This window comes from Rhinopithecus roxellana, chromosome 13 (genome assembly GCF_007565055.1).
Source record: "Rhinopithecus roxellana isolate Shanxi Qingling chromosome 13, ASM756505v1, whole genome shotgun sequence".
Taxonomy (NCBI): Eukaryota; Metazoa; Chordata; class Mammalia; order Primates; family Cercopithecidae; genus Rhinopithecus; species Rhinopithecus roxellana.
The window spans coordinates 119734040-119756515 of NC_044561.1; the positions used below are offsets into that span (position 1 = coordinate 119734040).

General features: G+C 45.8%; 1 protein-coding gene and 1 long non-coding RNA gene across 8 annotated transcripts in view; one reads left to right on the plus strand and one right to left on the minus strand.

Moving 5' to 3' along the window:
• The first annotated feature begins 5 nt into the window (after window positions 1-5).
• Window positions 6-21284, plus strand: LOC115892818. Of its 3 annotated transcripts, none has more exons than XR_004052735.1 (6): window positions 6-789; window positions 6623-6742; window positions 9557-9653; window positions 10044-10154; window positions 15797-16068; window positions 20630-21284. It is a non-coding gene; the product is annotated as an uncharacterized LOC115892818 (long non-coding RNA). The 3 variants fall into 3 exon arrangements; XR_004052734.1 differs by having other exon boundaries at window positions 15841-16068; XR_004052736.1 differs by lacking the exon at window positions 9557-9653 and having other exon boundaries at window positions 15841-16068.
• Window positions 1498-22476, minus strand: part of ELMO2 (engulfment and cell motility 2) — a 41286-nt gene continuing 20307 nt past the window's right edge. For 2 of the 5 annotated variants that reach the window (XM_010384177.2, XM_010384176.1), the window contains exons 8-21: window positions 21278-21429; window positions 18601-18679; window positions 15525-15575; window positions 10949-11071; window positions 10517-10651; window positions 9817-9921; window positions 9616-9724; window positions 8686-8822; window positions 7064-7227; window positions 6837-6949; window positions 6610-6717; window positions 5713-5795; window positions 4207-4284; window positions 1498-3010 (exon numbers count right to left, since the gene is read on the minus strand). In XM_010384177.2, coding sequence (XP_010382479.1) covers window positions 2810-3010; window positions 4207-4284; window positions 5713-5795; window positions 6610-6717; window positions 6837-6949; window positions 7064-7227; window positions 8686-8822; window positions 9616-9724; window positions 9817-9921; window positions 10517-10651; window positions 10949-11071; window positions 15525-15575; window positions 18601-18679; window positions 21278-21429 — 1638 coding nt within the window. In that variant the 3' untranslated portion in view covers window positions 1498-2809. The remainder of the gene's footprint in view (window positions 3011-4206; window positions 4285-5712; window positions 5796-6609; window positions 6718-6836; window positions 6950-7063; window positions 7228-8685; window positions 8823-9615; window positions 9725-9816; window positions 9922-10516; window positions 10652-10948; window positions 11072-15524; window positions 15576-18600; window positions 18680-21277; window positions 21430-22476) is intronic. The other 3 variants (XM_010384178.2, XM_010384179.2, XM_030915256.1) reach the window with 2 other exon arrangements.

Genomic DNA, 22476 nt, shown 5'->3' on the forward strand with positions numbered 1-22476 from the left:
CTGAGGTGGTCGGGTCCTTCCGGGGTACAGCGCAGTTTTGTCCTCCGCGGAGTCCCTCGGGCTCAGAGCACAGCAGTGTGATTGCGTCTCTCCTGCGCTCAATCAGGGGCTTGCTTTGGAACCCCGGTACCTGCTAGTGTTCTGCATACAGTGGGCATCCAAAAAATGGTCACTTGTTTACTTTTACTGAACAAATTGTTTTTCTTATGTCCAGTCTAGTGCTAGGCAACCATGGAATGAACCACGAAGATAAGTATCTCATGGGCTTTTTCTTCTGGGAGCTGAGGCCGGCTGGGGTCGTTACAACTTAAAACTTAGGCGATCCAGAAGTAATACGAAACATTTGTGAAATATTTTCTGTATGAAACTTTCTAAGAATTACCTCAACTTCAATAGGTTGTGTAGGGGGAGAGCATGCCAGATAGAGGAAATGGCAGAATCCTAAAAGATGGTGAGAAGCCTCCAGCCGTGCCTGGGGCTCAGGTTGTTTATAACTGTGGTGGTTAAAGTAGTGAAGAGGCAGGTTGCAGTGGCCCCAAAATGCCAGCCTAGGGAGTTCATATTTTCTTCATCTTGCGGGATGGATTAAAAGGGCAGCATTTGCAGTCAAGGAGAACACTGGGCCAGGGCAAGCTAGGGTTGCACATTCAGACCCAGTTTTGTGCCTTTTGCCGTCCTCTAGCCTCCTCCTGGGCTCTCCGGCAGCAAGACCAGCTGCAAACATGGATCCTTACAAGTGACTCAGCTGGGATCCCTGGCCCCTCTGAACAGAAGGCTCAAGGCCAGAGTGTAAGTGTTTTGTGCAAACTGCTGCTGTCACCGCCGCCAGCTGGCATCATGCAGGCATTAGTTCATTCAGTGCTTACTAAGCACCTACAATGGTACCCATCACTGCCCAAGGTCTTGGCTTTATTCAGTCCTCAAGGCTTGTATTGCATACACTTTCTATGCCTTTTGAAATAGCTTGTCCTCACACCCTTCTCTCTTAGGGACAAGAGAAAGTATCTATTTTCATCACCACCCTCATTCAAGTCTCCCAGCTACCAAGGCCAAGGTTTGGAGCAACAGCCTAAAACACCAGCTGGAAGGCTGGGCACTAAGCACAGGCAACACACAGGGTAAAGACCGTGTCTTCTTTGTAAGGCACAAGTACTCGAGCTGTTCCCTGGCTGTGTCCCTGGCAGGGAGAAGAGGGAGGATGTGTTCATGGGGGTGTACAGTATGCCTTACCCTGCTGTACCCGGCAGGGTTGAGCAGAAAACGCTTTGTCCCAGTGCAGCAATCTGTGAACACTGTTAACCAGCAGGTGTGTGTCTGTGTGTATGTGTGGGAGGAGCGAATGATGAGGAGGAAGGGACTCTTGGAAGGTGACTAAGGGCTCCAGCTGGAGCTCTCCAGAGTCTCCTGGACACACTGAGATCAAGTCTTGTCAAGGTGAAATCTTCACCACTGGGCAGGGGGCACGTACAGACAAACAGCTGTTAACAGGAACCACAGTTTGTACATGAAAGAGTATTTATTGAAAACATGGTTACTGACAGGAAGCTCCTGGCTGCTCTCTGGTTACAATCTTGGCTCACAACTGGAAGCATTACATACTTTTTACTTCCCCTCAATTTTATTTTTCCCCAAGGTTCCATCCTAAGATAGGTAGATCTTATATAAATATATATACATGTCTGTATAAGTATGGCCTATAGTAATGAAAATATATGGTACACTCTTCATTGGGTAGTACCTACCATGCCAGGCCACCAATACTGAATGCCAATGTGCTAACGTATGTCCAGGGAGAGAGGCTGTATGTGTGGTTTACAAGTGCTTCAGCACCAGGGAAGCCCCACTGGCACAGGTGTGGCCTCAGCCGGCCTCAGTCAGCTCCCTGAAATCATGGCCAATGGCAGAAACCACAGCTCTAAGAAGGAAAGGCAAACTTCCTGGGGTCTGGAAGGCCAAAGGAAAGCAAACTGGAGGGGGCTACAATTCAGGTTAGGTGGGAGATTTCTCTCTGAGGAAGGAAAAGGTGTTAATGTGGGGGGAGTGGGGTAGAATCTAGTGACCTAACCACAGTCTAGGCCCAGGCCTCAGCTGGGTTTTCCCTGCAGCGTTCCTGGAGACTTAAGAGGGCAGGACTTGGCCTGGAGGTCTTTGACTTGCCAGGATGAGACTGAGCGCTTGTAGGGAGAAATTTCCGTCTGCTCTGATATCTGTATGGGCCAGAGAGATCTGGTGGCTCTAAAGACCAGAGATGTTAGAGCCAACCTCAGAAGCAGCAACATCTTGGCACCATATGAAGCTGGAGTGAGCCCTCATCAAAAAAGACAAAAGCAAAGGCCCCAGGCCTGTACTCAAATCTGAGATACAGGCAGTCACTCCAAGGCTCTCAACACACCCAGCACACCTGTCCTCTGCAGGCAGCCTTTCTTGGGCCAGCTCTTGCTCACGTGGGGATCCAGCTGATCAGAGAGCAGGTTCAGGAGGAAAAGGTGAGTGGCTGTTGTTAAATCCATTTCAAGAAGCAATTTCTTGGACTGGAAGGCAAGGGCATCTGCTGTTTGTTCCTCGTGGCCCAATCCCAGGCTTCATGGTGATGGAGTGGGCAGAGCACCCTGCCTTCATGACTCTTAGTAGACGGGGACCAAGAGGAAACTCTGGGTGGTCCGAGGTGGGTTTGAGAAATGGCTGGCGTTTACTGGCCACCAAAATCACTACAGATTCTGTACAAGCAAAAGACAAGGCACCAGACTTTAAGCGTTTCTCCTGGGCCCAAAATCCCTTCTCCTGGGTACCGTCGTTTCTGGCTCCAGGCTCAGCCATAGTGATAGACAAAGTCATAGCTGCTGGGCTCCTTGGGGATGGGGGGTGGGGCTTCAGGAATCTGGATGTTCTCCAGGTCCAGGAGCCGCAGCTTCATCTCCATGCTCAGCAGGGTGTCCAGGTCACTCTTGGTCAGCTCGCTGGACATGTCCTTCCCCAGAAGGGCACTGAGGCCATCAATCCAGATGCAGTACTGTGGGGAGCAAGTTGCAAAATGTCACATCGTGACCCCCGGACAGCAGGAGATCCTGCCAAGGTCTCTATTCTGATGGGGCTCACAACAGTTCCTTTTGGAACTAATCAGTATAGGCAAAACTGATTTGGAATGATAGCAAAGATAAATCGGGAGGTGATCCTTCACTTTCTCAAGATATCTGGTTTTTATAAGGGGTTTTATATTACAACTCCTTATAATAATATGAAATAGAACCTAAAAATGCAATGAATGAATACAGCAAAATGAGATCTGAGTCCTGGGGCATCATCTACCTGAAGTTACCCCAAAATCAGAAGCGAGAGAAGGGAAATATGTATTAGGTGAAAAGAAGCAAGACACAAACAGGAGTCATTGTAGGATCTCAATTTTGTTTCCCCTGCCACCAAAAAAAAAGTAAATTAAAATCAATCAAGTCAATACATATTAAAGAGTAAATACTAAAGAAATGAACTGGTGGGTCTCATGCTAAGAGGGGGTAACCAGGAAGCCTTCTGATCCCACTGCTCCCTAACTCTTTCTGCTTCCTCTGCTGCCATTTTCCTTTTTCCACACCGTTGCTCGCCTGGTTCCCCACTTGCTTGTTCTTCATGTCCTCCCAATAAAATTCCACTAGCAGCAGCTCAGGCCCTGCCCAAGTGTCTCCTCTTTCAGAAGCCCTACTTCTAATTCCCAGTGATGGCTCTCAGAGCTCACCCGGCACGTAGGGTCTCAAATGCAATCACTCATTTAATATCTAGTATCTTCCAGTGCTGCAGATGGAACTACAGGGCCCTTGTCAGAAGGACCAATTCCATCTGGCTTCAAAGTCCACACTGGATCCACTACAACATGTGACCAGGAGCCCCTAGGAGGAAGGATCTGTCAAGTTCTCTTGGGTAGTTGACCACAGAGAAACTGAAAAGGGGAGAATTTTCCTAGTCCCAAGTAAATGAGTCATTCCTAGTTGACCTTGTCTTTGTAATGACAACCTACGGCTGCTGCTGAAGAGTAATGTGGAGAGCCCAGCTCACGGATAAACAATCCAGAGTGTGACAGATCCTTGGCATTCTACAGCCTTCATGATACACTGCAGCCACCCACCACAGGGGACGTTCCTGATCTGTTCATTCCTGGCACCAACGAAAGAGTTACAGAAATGGTTCTGTTGTCCAAGGCAGCACCACACTGCTCACCTCATATTTATTAGGTGCAATGAAGTTTAAGGTCTCATCAGGGTCATACAGGATGGAGAAGGCCAATTCCAACACCTCCTGAAGGAGAAAGTGTTTAAATTAGAGCGATGGAACAGCCTGGGGTCTGCACATCAAGATCTTGGCCAAAGTCCTAGTGACTCGGCATCATCACCAAACATGCTGATTCAAATGAATGTCATCAATGCTCCTAGGCAGCCACAAGTGTGGCTGGAGATTAGGCCCAGCATAAATCAACCTTAACTTACCCACTCCCTGCCCAAGTCACCTCAAAGATGTTGTGATATTTTTAAGATTGGAAAAAAGTCATTTTCAACACTCAGAACCCTGGAAGGTCACAATCCATGACTGTAAGTTATCCTAAAAGTTTTTAATTACCAAGATGACTAACAACTTCTATCATGATGTATTTGGCATAGGCATGTCTTAACAATTAAAAAACAAAACAAAACATACACACACAAAATTGGTCACTGTTGCATGATACCAGGGAACTAACTCATTATTTTGAAAGTAAGTACATAAAAGAAGAATCAGCATTTATTCTTGTTTCCTATATAAACTGTACCACTGGGAAACCAATAGTAGATAAGGGCAAGTTTCGTGGTTCAGCTCATAAATGAAAAGCAGTGACTGCATCAAAATATCATGAGTTTGCAAACCTTAGTTGACTAATGGAATGAGGCACTGAGCTTCAACAGTCTGCTAATATCACAAAAGGAGAGACCACCAGACATTATGTGCCTCTTGATAGAACATAATACCACTGATGACACTGGCCAGAAAAAAAGTTAAACCTGAACTGGATCAAACCTCTAGATCCCTCTGCTGATTTACAGATCTGGGACAGAGGAACAAGTTAAACTGTACCATGGGGAAACAATCAGCAAAATTCAGATGCTAGGAAACTACCAAACAAGCGATCTGGTTCTTCAACTAATAAACTGCAAAGGAAAAGATGGTGGGGGGTGGGGGGAACTTAGGAATTAAGAAACTTAAAAGACCAGTCTTAGATTCTGGTTTAAACAAGATGGGGGTGTGTGTGTGTGTGTATGCATATAAAGATTTATATATCTGTAGAGAAATTATGACATTTATAAGACAATTGGTAGAAAGTCAACATCAGTGGAATATTTGATCTGAAATAACTACTTTCATTTCCTGTTATGTGTGCTAATGGACTGGTGGTAATATTATATACTATATGATGTACACTAAATATTTACAGATGAAACAGTGTGATACTTGGACTTTCTTCAAAGTGATAAAGGAGAGAAACAAGTGGATGGGCAGAATTGGCCATGGTTGCTGAGCCTGGGTGATGCATATACAGAGGTTCCATCTATTTTTGTGTATGTTCAAAATTCTTAATAAAACATTCAGGAATAGAGAGGGGAAGACGGTAAGAATGCACCTGGAAAAAAACATCACCAATGGCACTCTCCAAGTATCATTGGGCTAGCTACTCAAACTGGCCTCTCCACTCACCTTGTTCTGTTTCAGAGCACTTTTCTCTTTCATGTGGGGACAATCTTTCCCAGTGACAATGGCCTTAATGTCTGCAACAGGAACTGATAAATGATGGGAGTTAGTCTCTGGAAGTTCATGCTGCAAGCTGGTCAGTGCCTGCATCAGTACTGGAATGGAGGTACTGGGGCAGATGCACAGGAAGCCTCAGCCCCAAACTCCAAGGGCTGCTGTATGAGCTCAGTGAGGGTGGTGGGGAGGGTGGCCTTGTACCGTTCCCTCCTTCTTGTAGACCATGGCCCAGTGAGGCTGTGTCAAAGCTAACTGAGGGTCACTTCAGGGTTCTTAGATTTATATCCCCAAGGAATGGGACCTTGGTGACTCCCCTCTTCCCCGCTTCACAGTAATGGCAGTGATGATGCTATCATCGCCAACAGCAGTGGCAGCTGCTAACAGTTATGCTGACTACCGGCCAACCACTCTTCTAAGTGCTTTGCATACATTACTCATGCAATCCTCTTAGGAGGAAAGTGTGGCTATTATTCCCACTTTACAGGAGAAGAAACCAAGGCAGAGGGGAGAACTAACTTGCAATTAATTATGATTCAAGTTAATTAGGAGCAAAGCCAGGATTTGAATGTGGGCAGTCTGGCTTCACAGCTTCTCCTCTTAACTGCTGCCTTTTGACTTAGTCATGTACCACCCTTTACACAACACATTCACACCTGTGAACTCATTATTTCTCCAAACCACCCCACCGAGTAGGCCAGGTAGAGGCGATCGCTGACAGATAAGGAAACAGGTCCAGAAAGGTGACAGGTACAAGCCCAGATGATCAGCTAGAAACAGCCCGTACTAGAACTCCTGTCTCCTGACAAGTCCACTGACCATGACGCATCAACAGAGAAGTGAACCTACTTTTCTCTTGCAGGGATTCGAATGTCACCTCCCCTTGTGGGTTGTCATCCAAGTCACCATAGTGAAGGACCTTGTGGTTCAGTGCCAACCGGCAGTACCAGAACCGTTCTGGAACACAAGGGAAACCAAACAGGTGAGCAACAACAGTACTGGGAAAGGCCTGGGCACAAAAGGGGCCATCCAGGCAGGCTCTTTCTGGCAGCAAGGATTGCCCCGTCTCCTCTCACCTTGCCTTCGGCGGTTCCCAATCTTTCGGAAGCTGCTGCCCTCACAGAGCCGGTTCAGGCGCTGTTGCTTGATCAGCTCAAGGATCTCGGGCTGGATCTTCTCCCTCAGCTCCCTGGGGCAGACACACACTGGAGTGAGCGGAAGGTCATGGGGACAGTGGAGGTCTGGAAGGAAAGCAGAGCTGGCAGCCACCTCCCCCGCCAGCCTCCCCTGAGATGGAGCTTACACAATTGGTGGGGACTGGAAGTCATCCTGACTCATCCTCTCAGACTGGCGCAGTCGTAGAATCTCCGAGTAACTCAGGCTACGCAGTTTGCTCTTGAACTGATCCAAAGAGTTGGGTTTGGAGGGCAAAGCTCGAGTGATTTGCTCTCGGACGACCTGCATAACCTAAGAGGAGAAGAACCCAGCCAACTCACACCATTATTCTTGAGAAATGGACAGGCCTATTATGGAGCACCAAGGCTCTTTCCTACCCCAGGGTCTTAAGCAGGGCAGGCACTACAGACATCTGCTGGGTGAAATAGGTGTACCTTCATCTAAGAATGAATAACCATCTAAGGTTATTCAGGTCACATGACTGACACCGATAGATGCTTTATTTCCCATATATTTCAGTTGGTCAATGGTGTGGGGAAATGAGCATGGATTTTTGTAGTCAGAAAGAAATGGGTTCGCATCTTGACTCTGTCCCTTCAGCAAGTCACTTAACATCCTCAGGTGTGATCTACTCATTTCTAAACCAAGAGAAAGGAAGACACATCTCCTGATAGGTGTTGTCATAAAGAATATGAGATACTAGCTGGTTGCAGTAGCTCATGCCTGTAATCCCAGCACTTTGGGAGGCAGAGGTAGGCAAATCACCTGAGGTCAGGAGTTTGAGACCAGCCTGGCCAACATGTTGAAACCACGTCTCTACTAAAAATACAAAAATTAGCCAAGTGTGGTGGCTCACGCCTATAGTCCCAGCTACTCGGGAGGCTGAGGTAGGAGGATCACTTGAACCTTGAAGGTGGAGATTGCAGTGAGCCGAGATAGTGCCACTGCACTCCAGCCTGGGTGACAAGAGTGAAACTAGGTCTTGGAAAAAAAAAAAAAAGAATATGAAACGCCACATGAAAGGCAGACACAGTGCCTGGCACGCTGTGGTGATTTTTAAAAATGCACTGGTCCCCTTAAAACAACTGTTAAAGAAAACAACAGGATACCACACTGCATGTGCCGTATGATCTCAGTAATGAAGGAAAAACCCGTAGGCAAAAAAAAGACTAGAGGAAAACAAAAATGTTTGTCACTGGATGGTGTGAATACAGGTAATTTTTTATTCTTTATACTTTCCACATTTTTTATAATGAGATGATCAACTTCAAAACACTCAACCCCTAAATGATCAGCTTTTGAGGGCCTGGCACAACAGTGCTCTGCATAGAGTGGGAACTGAAAGCACCGAGGGATAACAATCGATTAAGTACCCAGGGTGTCCACTCTTCTCTCTGCTAACATTCCCAGTTCACAAAACTACAGCAGTGCCTGCAGAGTAAGCACTCAATAAACCACAGTGAGTCTTCTGTGCTTATCCTCCTGACCTCTATGGAGGACCGGAGGGACAGGTGCTAACTTCAATGGACAAATGAGGGCCTAAGGCACCAAGTGGAAGACAAGCTCAAGATCACAGAGGGAGCAACAAGCAGATGGGGCTGAACTCTCCAGTGCCTCAGTCTTATGACTCAGCTCTGCAGACCAAGCTGCTTTTCCAGCTCAGGGATTCTCCAGGTGCCAGCCAGCTGTCAGAGGTTGTCGTGTGATGGTCTCCTCCCGTGGGCCTCAGAGCAGCCTGGAGACACTGACCTTGTTGAAGTCCTCTGCTGTTGCCCTCATCTCCTTCCAGGTCTTGTTCAACAGCTGGATGCAGATTCCAAAGAGCTCTTCAAAGGCTCGGTCATGGGTAAAGAACATCGGGTGGTAGTCGTTGCGTCCTTCATTTGCTGTGGAAGTGAAAAAACAGGGAGAAGATGAAGCCTCTGTCCACAAGGACCTGGGAGCTCACGTCCGGAAACTTTGCACCAAAGTCCCGAGGAACAACAGCACACCAAGGAGCCCAGCTAATGGGGAGTGTGGGATGGGCGTTTCTCACTTCCTTAGCTTTCTTCTCCAGGGTGCATTTTCTTGCCCTCCCTCTACCCTGTTACAGACTCAGCCAGCCCTCACCTACAGGCTTGGGGTAGCTTTGGAATATGATTCAAATTGCCAGCTCAAACAGAGCAACAACCATGATTCCCAGAAACAAGGATAAGATGGAATTATCAGCTGATGCAGTGATTTAAAACAAAAAAACAAAATTAAAAACCCACCTAAGGTTGTCTAGTCCCACTGACATTTTTTTTTTTTTTTTTTTAGATAGAGTCTCACTCTGTCACCCAGGCTGGAATGCAGTAGCACGACTATGCTCACTATAGCCTTGACCTCCTGACACAAGCGATCCTCCTGCCTCAGTTTCCCGAGTAGTTGGGACTAGAGGCATGCACTACCAGCTGGCTAATTTTTTGATTTTTTTTTTTTTTTTTTTTAGAGACGGGGGTCTCACTATGTTGCCCAGGCTGGTTTTGGACTCCTGGGCTCAAGTGATCCTCCTGCCTCAGCCTCCCAGAGTGCTGAGATTACAGGTGTGAACCACCATGCCCGGCCCCACTGACATTTAACTGTTTATGATAATTTCCAGTCTCACTGAGCTCTTGATGACAAGGAATGACTGAAGAAGAGGGAGCTGTAGAGACTTACGTAGTTCCCCAACCTGCAGGATTTCACAGAGCATTTTGGTGAGCTCAATGGCACTGCGGCCAAAGGGGCATTCATGTTTGTCTTCCCGGCTGCTGTTCTCCAAGACAATCTGTCAGGGGAAGGGAAAGGGAGGATTAGGGAGATGAGGGAGGAAGGCAGGAGATGTGGCACCAGGACTGAGGCCAGCTCCCCTGCCTTTACCCGGATGTAGGTGTCCTGGTGGACTTTAGCCAAGTACAGCATGTTGTCCAAGGCCAGCATTCCAGGAGGAGTCTGGGTAAAGTCCATGGCTGGATTGATGTGGTTCTAGAGAAATAAAGACACACAATTTGAGATGTAGTAGTCTCCCTGTGTGCAGGGACCTGAGGGGATGCCCTCTCGCCTCTCCTCTTGATGCTGCTACCATTTAACACCCACCTCTGTCCTAGCTCTTTTCACAGCCATCACCACCACTGAACTGTGATCTCTTGGTTGCTGGATGGTGGCCGCCTCACCACGCATCCTAGAACCTACTTCGCATGATGCTGCACACCGAGTAGGTATGCAAGAAATACTTCTTCCAGTTAACTCCATCCTCAAGCCCTTACTCTATCACAAAATATTCACACTAGCTTTGCAAAGAACCTAGCAGTTTGGGTAGGAGGACAGGTCCCCTCTCTACCCACTCTAGCTGACCCCAACCCCCCTACAGATGGATTCGTTTCATAGGGCCAAACTTTGCACACAAACTCACAGACTCACCATCAACAAAACAAAGCAAACGTTAAAGTCCCACCAGCTTCCTAACTGTCATCTATTCCAGGGTCACCATGGGGTTGCTTGTCAGGGCTCTGGCTGGGTGGCACCATTGACTTCCCATCAGGGGGAGGGCCTACCACCGTCTATGCTCTGAGGTTCTTACAGTAAATCCCAGCATTTTGTAGTCCTTGGTGTACATGGCTTTGCGTTTTTCTGTCCCACTCCCAGGGACATTGCTAGGATCAGACTCTGCGTCAAATGCAATCCTCCTCAGTTCAAATATGATGTCTCTTTGAGCCTGTGAGGCGAAACAGACAGTCAGCAGGTAAATCAGCTAACCAAAGGAGCAAGGAAAAGAAACAGTGGGTCAGGCTTTTCCGGGCCAAACTCTGGCCCCAATCAGTCCCTTAGGAGGCATCACCTCTACCACAGCGGGACAGAAATGGGCTTGGCTCATGGTACAGATCATGCTAGATTTTCTAGGGCAGATGCAAACTACTTCTGCAGACAAAGACCAAGCACAGTGCCTGGCACACAGACTAAGGCTGGACTGCACCACAGCCATGAGAAAACAGCTGCCCCACTTAGCACCTACCTGGTCATTGGGGTCCATCTTGGTCATCATCCTTTCTTCCAGAAGGTTAAAGGTTAGGACTTGAAGGACATACAGCTGATGGGCCATCTCAGTTTTGATGGGGCGGTTCCCTCGGATCACATGCTAGAAAAAGCACAGGCAGGGAGTAGGGGACTGAACTGATCTCTTTTAATGAAGGGTCACATCCATGCTAAGGAAAAGGAATGAATGCTGGGAAGGGAACAGAACTTTCCTCTGACACATGAGGACTTAATATTCTAGAAGGTGATAGGAGCATGAATGGGCTTGGTTCAGGCAGAGATGACTCACTGCAGGTCTGAAAGGCACCATCCCTTCCTCTGCATTCCCCTGGGCAGGGGAAGTAGAGTGAAGGCAGGGGCTATACCCAGCCACACCAGAAATGGGGGAGGCTATGATACAGAACATTGGCGGCTGGACCTTCCTCCAATCAGGCACTTCACAGGCCTACTAAAAGCAAAACAATAGATGGTGTGCATGGTGGCAGAGTTGTTTTTCCCTTAGAAAAATAAAATGCTTTGGATGGCTTCACCAAGCAGAGAGGCTTTGGGAAAGGCCATTTTCTTTCAATGATACTGAGATAGCTACACAAAGGAGGAACAGTTCACTCTCCCACCAGCTCTCTCCCACAGCCCTCTCTCCTTCGTTCCTTCCTTCGTCTCGCTTGTCCTCTCCTCTCTCCTATCACTCTGTCCCTGCTCCCTGTGCCGCCCACACCATGTCCCTCTCCCTCCTGACTCTCCCTCCCCACTGTCTCTGTGCCCCCACGTTCCCCTAAGGGTTCATCACCTCCTCCTTTGTCCCTCTGATGCCCACCCCCCACTTTAGGTCCCCTGGTCCTGTCTCATGTTCTGTCTCTGTCTTTCTTTCGCATGCTGTGTCTCCCTCTGTCTGTCCTAGCTGATCAACCCTTGATTATGTTCCTGTCTCTCACCATCCTGTTCTCACTCCCACAATATCATGCTTCCCTTCTTGCTCCCTTGTATTTCTCACTCCCCGTCTCACCCACCATCCTGAATCCTGTCCCTCTTGGTTCTTTCTTGCCCAAATGAGATTCTCCCCCATTTCCCACATGTACCACCACTATGTCCTTCAATTTCCCTACTCAGTAGCTCTGTCTTTAGGGCTGTGCTGTCCAGTATAGCAGCCACTAGCCATATGCAGCTATTTGCATTTAAATCAGTTAAAACAAATGTAAGTTGAAAATTTGGCTCCTTAGTTGCACCAGCCACATCTTAAGTGCTCAGTAGTCACCGTGGCTGCGGCTACAGCAATTCAGATGTGGAACACTTCCATTAACAGAGTTCTACTGAATAGCAATGCTCTGGAGCGCTCTGACTTTAGGCAGGTATCTGACTCAGTATCTTTTTAAAGCTCCCTCTAACTTTGGATCAGCTCTCCCTAGAGTTTGCTCTGACTCTAGATCAATCTCTTTAGACCTGTGAGGTCCAGTTTGGTAGCCACCAGGCCCATGAAATGTGGTTAGGCCAAATTGAGAGGTGCTATGAGTATAAATGCATACCAGATCTTGAAGCCTTAGTAGGAAAAAAATGTCTTATTAGTAATATTTCACATTTATTAGTTGTTGAAATGGTAACGTTTTGGATATCATGGGTTCAATAAAATATATTATTGAACTGAATTTCCCTATTCCTTTTTCATGCTGCTACTAAAACGTTTAAAATCATGTGCATGGTTTGGGTTCTATGTCCACTGGATGGTCCTGCTCTAGACCTCTTCCCCTACTGTGACTCCAGTGGTCTCTCCTTTTTCTAGCTGTTTCTCTAGATCTACACTTCCTAATACAGCAGCCATGAGCACATATGGATATTTAAATTAAAATGAAATTAAAATTACAAATTAGGTCCTCAGTCACAACAGACTTATTTAAAGTACCACACATGACTAGTGGCCACCACTGTGGACAGCACTTCCATAGCATGTGCTAACATGCTGGAGTTAGGCCTCTGCCTGCATCCCTCCCTCCCTCTGAATCAGTGACCATGTCCAGTCCTCTAGCTCCCGCCCTGTCACAGGCACGCCCTCTGTCTCTTAAGCGTGAGATCGCTCTTCTTAGCTAAGTCTCATTGTTTCTTTCATCTCCCCAGCCTTACTCTCTTGTTCTCTGCTCTGTGCCCCCTGCCCCGTAACTTCCCTTCCTTCCCACTCCCCCCAGTTTCTTTTATGGCCAGGGGTTCTTCACTGCCATCGCCACTTCTTTTCCCCTCCATACCTCTTCCTTTGCCTCACTCTGAGGCTTTTCTTCTCTGCTGTTCCCTCTGTCTCCCTGTCTATCCTATTCCTCTCTCTTCACTTTTCTCCCTAATTTATAAAACAGCTTTGAATAGAGGTGGAAGTTAATGTGATTCTGATTTTCATTCTCTTTAATCCTCTTTCTCAAACTTAAGAAACATCAGAGCAGGAAGGTAATTAATTATCCTAACGCCAATGGCTTAAAGAAGTACAGCTCCAGTCTGATGAGTGACAGTTTGAGGTTTTACTTGAAGTCTCACTTGACTGTCAAGTATCTCAGTGTCTTAGTTCTCTGGCTTTACTCAGTGAAGTCCCTGGACTGCAGTGACCATGCATTAGACCACGCATTAGCCATTTCCTGCCAGGCCACTTAAGTCCTGAGTCCTGATGCTGAACTGCCTTCTATAGTGAAATCTTTACTTGTTCAGAGTTTGTCCAGAAATGAACTTCTAACACGATTAAACAGTAAGTCTCAAATATAATTAAATTTCCCTCAGAAGGGCACTCTCATCCCTACACATGCAGAAGAGGGTGACCAGGACAGCTGCTGAGGAGTGTAGACAGGAATGTGTGGGAACCTGTGTACTCCTGTGGGCTTGGGGCCCCTCCTGCCAGGTTGGTAGCTGGGTGTGACCAGGGAAGCAGCCAGCAGGGAGAAGCTGGTTCTGCAAGGTGAAGTCTGGCAGACTCTGCATGTTTAGAGCAGCTGACTGCTCAGCTTCACAAGTGCTCAGAGCTTACTTCTTCAATCCTATCACCTCTGCATCCTGTTCTGCCAATATGAGCAGAGTGCTTACTGAGTGCCAGACACCCTGCTAGGCATGGTATGTACATTACCTCACTTAGTCCTCATATCCAGATGAGCAAACTGAAGTCCAGAGAAGTTACGTGAAATGCTCAAGATCAAAGATTGGAAAATGGCAGACTCCAAAGTCCATGTTTAGCTTAAGTCTTACACTTGACTTCTAATGTTTCATTTTATTTCCTTCACTGTGGTCTCCCAGGTTTCCCTTGTTTCTGACAATTGATAAAGTTGCCTACTTGTTTTTTGAGATGGAGTTTCGCTCATTTCCCAGGCTAGAGCATAAGGGCCCCGTCTCGGCTCACTGCAACCTCCATCTCCCGGGTTCAAGCGATTCTCCTGCCTTAGCCTCCTGAGTAGCTGGGATTACAGGCACCTGCCACCATGCCCAGCTAATTTTTGTATTTTTAGTAGAGATGAGGTTTCACCATGTTGGTCAGGCTGGTCTTGAACTCCTGACCTCAGGCAATCCACCTGCCTCGGCCTCCCAAAGTGCTGGGATTACAGGTGTGAGCCACTGCACCTGGCCAAAGTTGCCTCCTTTTAATTCAGATCCTTGGCTCTCCTCCTCCACTCCCACCAGCCTCACCTCCCAACATCGGCCCTACTCCACCCCACAGGTGGTAACAGGGATTTACACTTCTTTCCAGATCCCCCTGCCAACTCCTGCTCTGCTCTCCTCCCTCAGGCACCCCTTAGCAAATACAAGTCTTTCATGTGCTCTTTCTAAAATGCAAATCTGGTCTGGTTATTTCACCAGCCTAATTAAATGCCCTCAGCTGTCCTTAGGAATGAGACGAACCTTTCCTGATCTGGTCCTTGCTACCTCTCTAGCCTCCTCACCCACTTGCTCCTTGCTGTGTGCCTAATCACACACTCCTTCTGGGTTCTGGCTACCCTCTGGCTGAAATTCCTGTTATTCCCGGTCTGCCTACTCATCCTCCAAGGCTCACCTGAAGACATTCCTCTAAAAGTTTCCGGAAACACTCTTCTTCAAGGCAGAACTCACTGCTCCTCCTCCATCCTTTCCTAGACCTCAGACCGGGATCACACCGCACTATGATCACCATTTTTTCCTATCGGGCCAGAAGGTCTTTGAGAGCAAATACATTTGTTTACTTAGTCCTGTCAGTGCCCTACACAATTCAGGTTTTTAATCAGTGTCAGCTGGATGAGTTATTTTCCCTGTTTGTGCCTATTTTAACATATTCCCTCTGGACAAAAATTCTGGAGTTGCAGGGCAACAAACAGTAGAGCTGGCCTTGGTCCCTCTCTGGAGTCACTGCAATTGCTGGTGAGATGGCCGCCTAGAGCCAACTCTGCTCACAGAGGATCACAGGAAAAAGCTCTTCGGTTCGAGAGGTATTTCTTATTGATAAGGTTCCTCTGTGTGTCCTCCTCACTCATTAATAATTTCAATAATAATATAATAACAGTAACAGTAATAATTGCAATTAATAGTAACAAAATAGTAGCAAAATACACCATGTTCCAGGAACTCACATTCAGGATTATAGACCGGAGATGCTTCTGTGCAAATGCATTGGCCATATCCTATGGAGGAAAATAAGCAAATATAAGGCAGGGTGGCAGGCACACACCTGTGACTACTTCGAGAGGAAGGTGATGTCATAATTCTGAGCCTTTTTGGCTTTCTTAAATTTTTTTCCTCCCAAATGAAAAGTGGGTGAATAAACGAAAATCCACTGACCATCAAATGTATTTCACACTCTGAAACATTCCCTATTTCTGTGAGTGCAAATTAATTCAAATAGGATTTCCTTTTCTAATGGCACAATCAACTGCACTGTCTTCAAAGAGAGATGTGGACTGCTTGAAGATGAGACACTTGTGTCACAAGGACATTGCACGTGGACACACAGCAGCGTGATGGTTTCCAAGCCACATGCATCGTGCCAGGCAGACCCCACCGCTAAGGCTAGAAGGAACTCTAGTGAAGCACTGACTCCAAACTTTGGAAGAGCTTTGGTCCAGCAACCCCCTCCCACCCTACAGCAGACGGCTGGGGCCTGGACACTCTACAACAGTAAGTAGTCTAGGATTCAGTTCTAACTGGCTTAGAGAACAATAGGTCCAGTGTTTTGGGTAATTTTTTATAACAGGCTCACCTTTTTTATAATATTTGATCCAGATTTGATCCAGATTTTGATAGTCATGCTTTATTTATTCATTTAGATATATATATTATATATATATATATCTTTATTTCTGAAGTGACTACAGTGATAATTTAATCACTGCTAAGGAGTCAGCTTCATCAAAAAGAACATCAGTGATTATTCTGTATTGTATTTGTGATACAGTGATACCCTGAGGAGCTATTGAGACGTGAAGCTATTTTCCCATAAACAAAATGGTCCCAGATTACAATGCCTTTAATTTTTCTGGCAGCTTTTCATAATTCTTGTCTCCTCCTTCCAGTGTCTACCGTCACTTCTTACTAATGTTAATTACTATGACTTCATTTTCTAAACTGCTGCTTTCATTTAATTTTATAGAGAATCCTAAATCAGTGGGCCTGAGGGAGCTGTCACATCTCTCCTATGGAGTAGTATCTGTGAGCTCTGTGTCATTTTTCTCAGAGCTGAAAGGCCCATCTCTCATACTTCTGGATTTCTAGCCATATTCCAAATGGCTGATGCTGCCAGGAACATTAAATTTTACTTTGCATTCACTGAATACATACTGGCTAGCAGAGGAGGACAGTGGCCTAGGAACTTCTTTGGTAACTATAGGAAGTCGACTGAGATTAAATCTTGCTGTGGATAACTCACAAAGTGGGTAATTGACAGTGGTCTGCAGCTAGAATATAAAGGTCTTAGACCGAAAGCTTCTCTGTGGTGTCAGGGGGAGGCATTTATCCCCTTTCATCTCCTCGCAAAGCTGACCTCTCTAAAGCTCCCTATAACGAAGAAATGAGCATCCAAATTCCCTTTTGTCGATTGTCTAAACCTTTTCAGATTCCTACGGTCTAGTAAGAGTCCAAAAAGGGCATGGATACCTTTTCTCTTCCACTAAAGCAAGAAAGAAGGTATGACGCATCCATGATATTGTCTAGATCAAAGTCGCAAGCTGTTTCTAAGTCTGGTCTTCCCTAGTTGAACCACAGACCCATGCAAAGGCAAGTTATAAAGGAAGGCTGGGACCACACTCCCTGGGGCAGGTACCCCCTTAATCCTTTCTGTGACTCTAATCTGCAGTACTTCCCTAAGTGTCCTGACAAAGGAGATTCACGGCACACAACCTTTCCCTGGGTCTTGGCATGCCCTGAACATCTAGATCAGACTATGAGCTTCTTGCCTAGCTTTGACTTCCCCACCTGGAAGAGCTGGGGCCCTTTCCACATGGCGGTGCTACTTACAGTGACAGGCAGGTCTAGAGGATTAAGGTGCTTGTCCTGCCGGCAGAAAGCAAAAGCACAGAGAGAAGCAGACAGAATGAGCTTTCAGCTTACATTCAAACAAGGACCGGGAAGGCAGATTAACAGAGCCAAGCCATCCAAGAAAGACAAGGACAGACAGAACCACAGATGCTTCTGGTCTTCCCTCTAGAATCTACCAAGAGCTGGGTACATACATGATCCCACTTGGATTTCATCTTACTGAGCCCATGAGATTGTCAGAAAACGAAAACGTCTTACTTTTAACACCACTTGGGCTTTTCTCAGTGAAATCTAGAATGTTAGTGTTGGCAGGGCTGTCAGAGATCATTTAAACTGGCCCTTTCATTTTACGGAAAGAGAAACCGAGACCCAAAGAAGTTACAAACACTTGCCCAGCCAGCAGCAGGGAGAATACTTGGTCCCAGGCCCCTCCACTCTTAGGTCAGTGCTTGTTCCACCACCCAGCTGATTCTTAGTTTCCTCACTTGTGAAACAGGGATCTTGTTTTTCCTCAGACATCCTTGTGAGGTAAACAAGGCAGACGTTGTTGCTCCCATGTGACAGGTGAGGAAACTAAAGTTCACAGAGGCAGAGCTATCTGCATAATGTCAGTCAATGAACAGGGGAAGGAAGATGTTTAGAATCTGCATCCAGAGAACCTTTAAACATAAAACTTAGTGCAAAGTCCCATTCATATTGGATCCCTTTACCCACAGGGTCTCCTCTTCCTTATTCTTGATCCTGTAACCCAAGAGTTGGCAAACTATGGCCATATTAGGCTTGTTGCCTGTTTTTGTAAATAAGATTTTATTGGAAGACAGCCATACCCATTCATTTACCTACTGGCTGAGGCTGCTTTTGGCTACAATGGCAAGGTTGAGTAGCTATCACATAGACCATATGGCCCATAAAGTCAAACATATTTATTCTCTGGCCCTTTAGAGGAAAAAGTTTGAAGGGCCCTGCTCTCATTTAAGACCCAGCTGGTTTCCCCTCATAGTTCTTTCCTGGGTCTTCCTTAGCAAAGCCACCCTGCTGGGCTCCAGACCAGATGGCTAGGAAGAAGGACTCTTGGGAAAATGGCTGGATTTGTGCTTTCTGCACAGCAAGGAGTATATGGGGTGAGAATTCTCTCAGAAAAGCCCAGATGAAATATATGAAAAGGCAGCCACAGACCTGTCTCTTGTCCTCAGGAGCCTTCAGAAAAAGTGCATTGATCAGTGCAATGGCGTAGGTCTGAATCTCCTGATTGGAGCTGTGTCAATGGAGAAAGAAGGCAGAGGGAGATTAGAAGACTGAACAGCAAGATGATGCTTAGAGATGGTTTAAAACAATCACTCATAGATTATAAGCAAAGTGACCATGCTCTTGACCCAGCAATTTCACTAATAGGAATTTATCCTAGGACAGTAATCAGAGAGCTGTGCAAGATTTACTGATAAGGCGTTTCATTAAAGTACTACTTAAAAAACAATGGGAAGTAATCCAAATGATCACATTAGCTAACTGTTTATACATATGAGAATCTTAAGTAGTTATTAAAAGTCATGTTTTAGGGTCAAGATTCTCAACCTGGGATTCAGGGATAGGCTTAGAGTGTTTGTGAACCCCAGGAATGATACAGAAATTGTTCTATGTAGTTTGCTAACTAAGTGGTATTTTTTCCAAACTGGTGAGAGTACATACTTGTTACCAGATTTTCAAAGGTGTCTAGGTTGCAAAAAAGACTTAGAATTACCCTTTCAGAAAAATCTTTGACATGGAGAAATGTTCAAGATATATTATTCAGCTAAAAAAAATCAAGGTCCACATAGTATATATAATGAGATCCTGATTTTGTTAAAAATATGCATAAAAATACTGAAGGGACATTCAATTTAATGTTTAACAGTGGGTATGTCTGGAGGTGAGATAACAGGCAAAGAATTTACTTTTTGGGTTTTTCTGTATTTTTAAAGTCTTTGACTATAAACTTATTTTATTATGAACAAACAAAATAACTACAATCATTCTCTGGAATCTTACAATCCTGGTACTTGACATTTCCACCTGCCATGTCTTGGGTGCATTCTGTGGCTGTCTTTCCAGAGGGTCTGACAGGCTTCCTGGTTAGTCACATGGTACCCAGGGAGTCTAACAGAGGGCACTAAGTGTTCCTCAGCCGAAATATAAATTCTGATGACAGCTGTGGGCTGAAAGTATTCATGATTGGCCCCTATGAAACGCCATGTTCCCCTATCATCCCTCGGGAGGCAACTGGGGCCACTTGAATTCAGAGACAAAAAAAAACAGTGAGGTAGATGTGAGGTTACAGGAAGATCAGAATTCTCTATCTGGAGTTTATAATGTCCCTCTCACCTTAATCAACCTTGGTGGCTCACTGGGTATGAAAGCTGAGGCTAGACCAGGCATGGTGGCTCACACCTGTAGTCCCAGCTACTCAGGAAGCTGGGGTGGGAGGACTGCTTGAGCCTAACAGTTTGAGACCAGTCTGGACAACACGGCAAGACCTTGTCTCTACAAAAATGAAAAAAAAAAAAAAAACTAGCCAGGTGTGGTGGAGTGTGCCTGTGATTCCAGCTACTCGGGAGGCTGAGATGGGGAGGATCGCCTGAGCCTGCAGTGAGTTATGATCATGCCACTGTGCTCCAGCCTGGGCGACAGAGTGAGAGCCTGTCTCAAAAAAGAAAAGCAAAGAAAGCTGAGGCTGAAAATTCCTTAAAAGTGACAAGGAGAAATCAGAGTTGCAAAGAAATAATTGTGCTTTCTGTTTACTTGGATTAGTGGGGAGAAACAAGTTGGGAGCATAGCTGAGTGAAGACAGGGCCACTATAAACTCCCAAATCTGGGAGCTATGACTTCCCCTTGAACTGGTGGGGGATTCTGGCAACATTCTGACAATGTCCAAAAAGACAGAAGTGAGCAACAGTCAGAAGAGAATCAACAGGAGTGCCACCGCTGTTTTGCAAAGTCCAGCTTCCTTACACGGTGTAGGTTGGTTGGAAGTGAAGTAAAAACAACGGAGATGGGAGAAACATTACTCCAATGGGTTCATTTGTCATATAGTCTCATTACCTGGTAAAATGTTTTAGGATGTGATAAGAGTCTTAACAAACAAAGGAAAAAAGTCCCTGAATTTACTGAATACCTAACCCATACTGGCCACTATGCTGGACCTTTTAAAAATCTCCTTTGATCTTCACAGGGTGAGAGGTGAAGATGATTAACCTATTCTAGAGATGAAGAAACTGAGGCCAGAAGAGACTAGGTTACTTGCTGATGGCAGTGACCTAGTAGGCACAAGAGCCTGGATTTGAACTGATATTCCAAACTCACGCCCTGTGTGATACTTCTTACAAATCACCCACAGCGCATCATCAATTCAGTGAGCATTCATTCAACAAGTACTAATTGAGCCTCTACTTAAATCAAAACAGGGGATACAATGATTGGTCTGTTTCCAGGGGGCTCTATGTTCAAAATGGGCAACAGATAATAAAAATCCAGTATTTTATACAATTATCATAGGTACAAACAGAGACTGTTGGGCCCATGTGGGAGAAAGCATCTAATTTTGCCTGGTACCAGGGTAGTATGGGAAGACTGGGAAAATCTTCATTTTAACCTAAGGGGCAGAGAGAGTTACAGAGGATGTTAGGCAGGAGCATGACATGATCAGGTCTGAATGATGGGAGAAATTCTGGCAGGAGTGTGGAAGAGGTGACGAATGAATGTAGAAGCCAACCAGCAGCTTGGAATATAAGCAAAGCAGAGTAGGATTGGAAGACTTAAAATAAGAGGAGAGAAGAAGACATACAAGTGAAGGGAGGGAGGTGTAGGGTCTTTTACTCACACCTGGAGGTGTGAGATGAGCTGTCCCACGGTGATTTCCTCGGCTATCTTCTGGTACAGACTCTGGCTGTTCAAGACCATGCTCTCCAGAATGGCCAGGGACCTCTGAAGGATTGACACATCCACCATGGGCTGGCTCACATACCCTGCAATCTAGACCCAGAGATGGTACATCAACTGAGAAGCTCAGGGCCCAAGAAAGATAGAAGATAAGCATCTGATGCTAGCCCTTAAAGCTCTCTCTGCTTCACATTTGGGCAGCTGTTGCTAGGTGGATAGTGGTATCTGGTTTATAGCTACCCTGGCCAATGTGCCAGGGATTCCCTTGGCATGGATACCTTAATCTCAGATTATAGTATCCACTTAATCATGATTCTTCAGAATTTAAAAGCTTAATTCTTTTTATCAAAATAAAGGTTCCAGCTTGAGAAAGTGGTATACAAAAGCAGAGAATTTTACTGATACTGGGATCTCATTTTATCTCCATGTACCTCCACTGACACACATTCTCCCTAAACACACTTAGACTTCTGAGAAGTAGAAAGGACCTTGAAGCCTTTTCCTCTAATCCTTCTTCTCAGTCCTCATTATAATATCCTTGACACGTGGTCATTTCACTTGTGTCCAGTGTTGGGGAGTCCCAATGTCCTAAGCCAATGATAGGTGAAGTTCTAGGGCAGCAGATAGAATATTATTCATTGGTTTTAGTTCAGTTTTCTGAATTGACACTGCTCCTTTGTGTAAAAGAAATGAGGGTAAAACCAGAAGTCACCCCTCTTACCCACTGAGCTTAGTCTGACAATCCAAACAGGCTACCTTGCAGATTTGTAAATAGGAGGCAGAATTACAAATGAAATGTACTTTTTTTTTTTTTTTTTTTTTTTTTTTTTTTTTAATACAAAGAGAAGAGAGAGCTCAGGAAGTCGGTCAAAAGACTCAGGGCTAGTACTGGTTGACTGGCTGGCTTTATCCCCAGTCTCACTGATGATCTAATTCTACTCTGATCATATTTAGTTCTGACAGTTCAGTTCCATCTCAGTGCAGGCCCTGAGAGTATAACAAAATGCAAATCTTTCAGAAGCCACAGAAGACCAGAGCTTGAGGATGAAAAATCTGGCCCCAGGGAATATAAAGCTGATCTCACCAGAATGGCGATATTGCCTGTATCTCCCCTTAAGCCCTGTGAACTGGCAGCTGAGG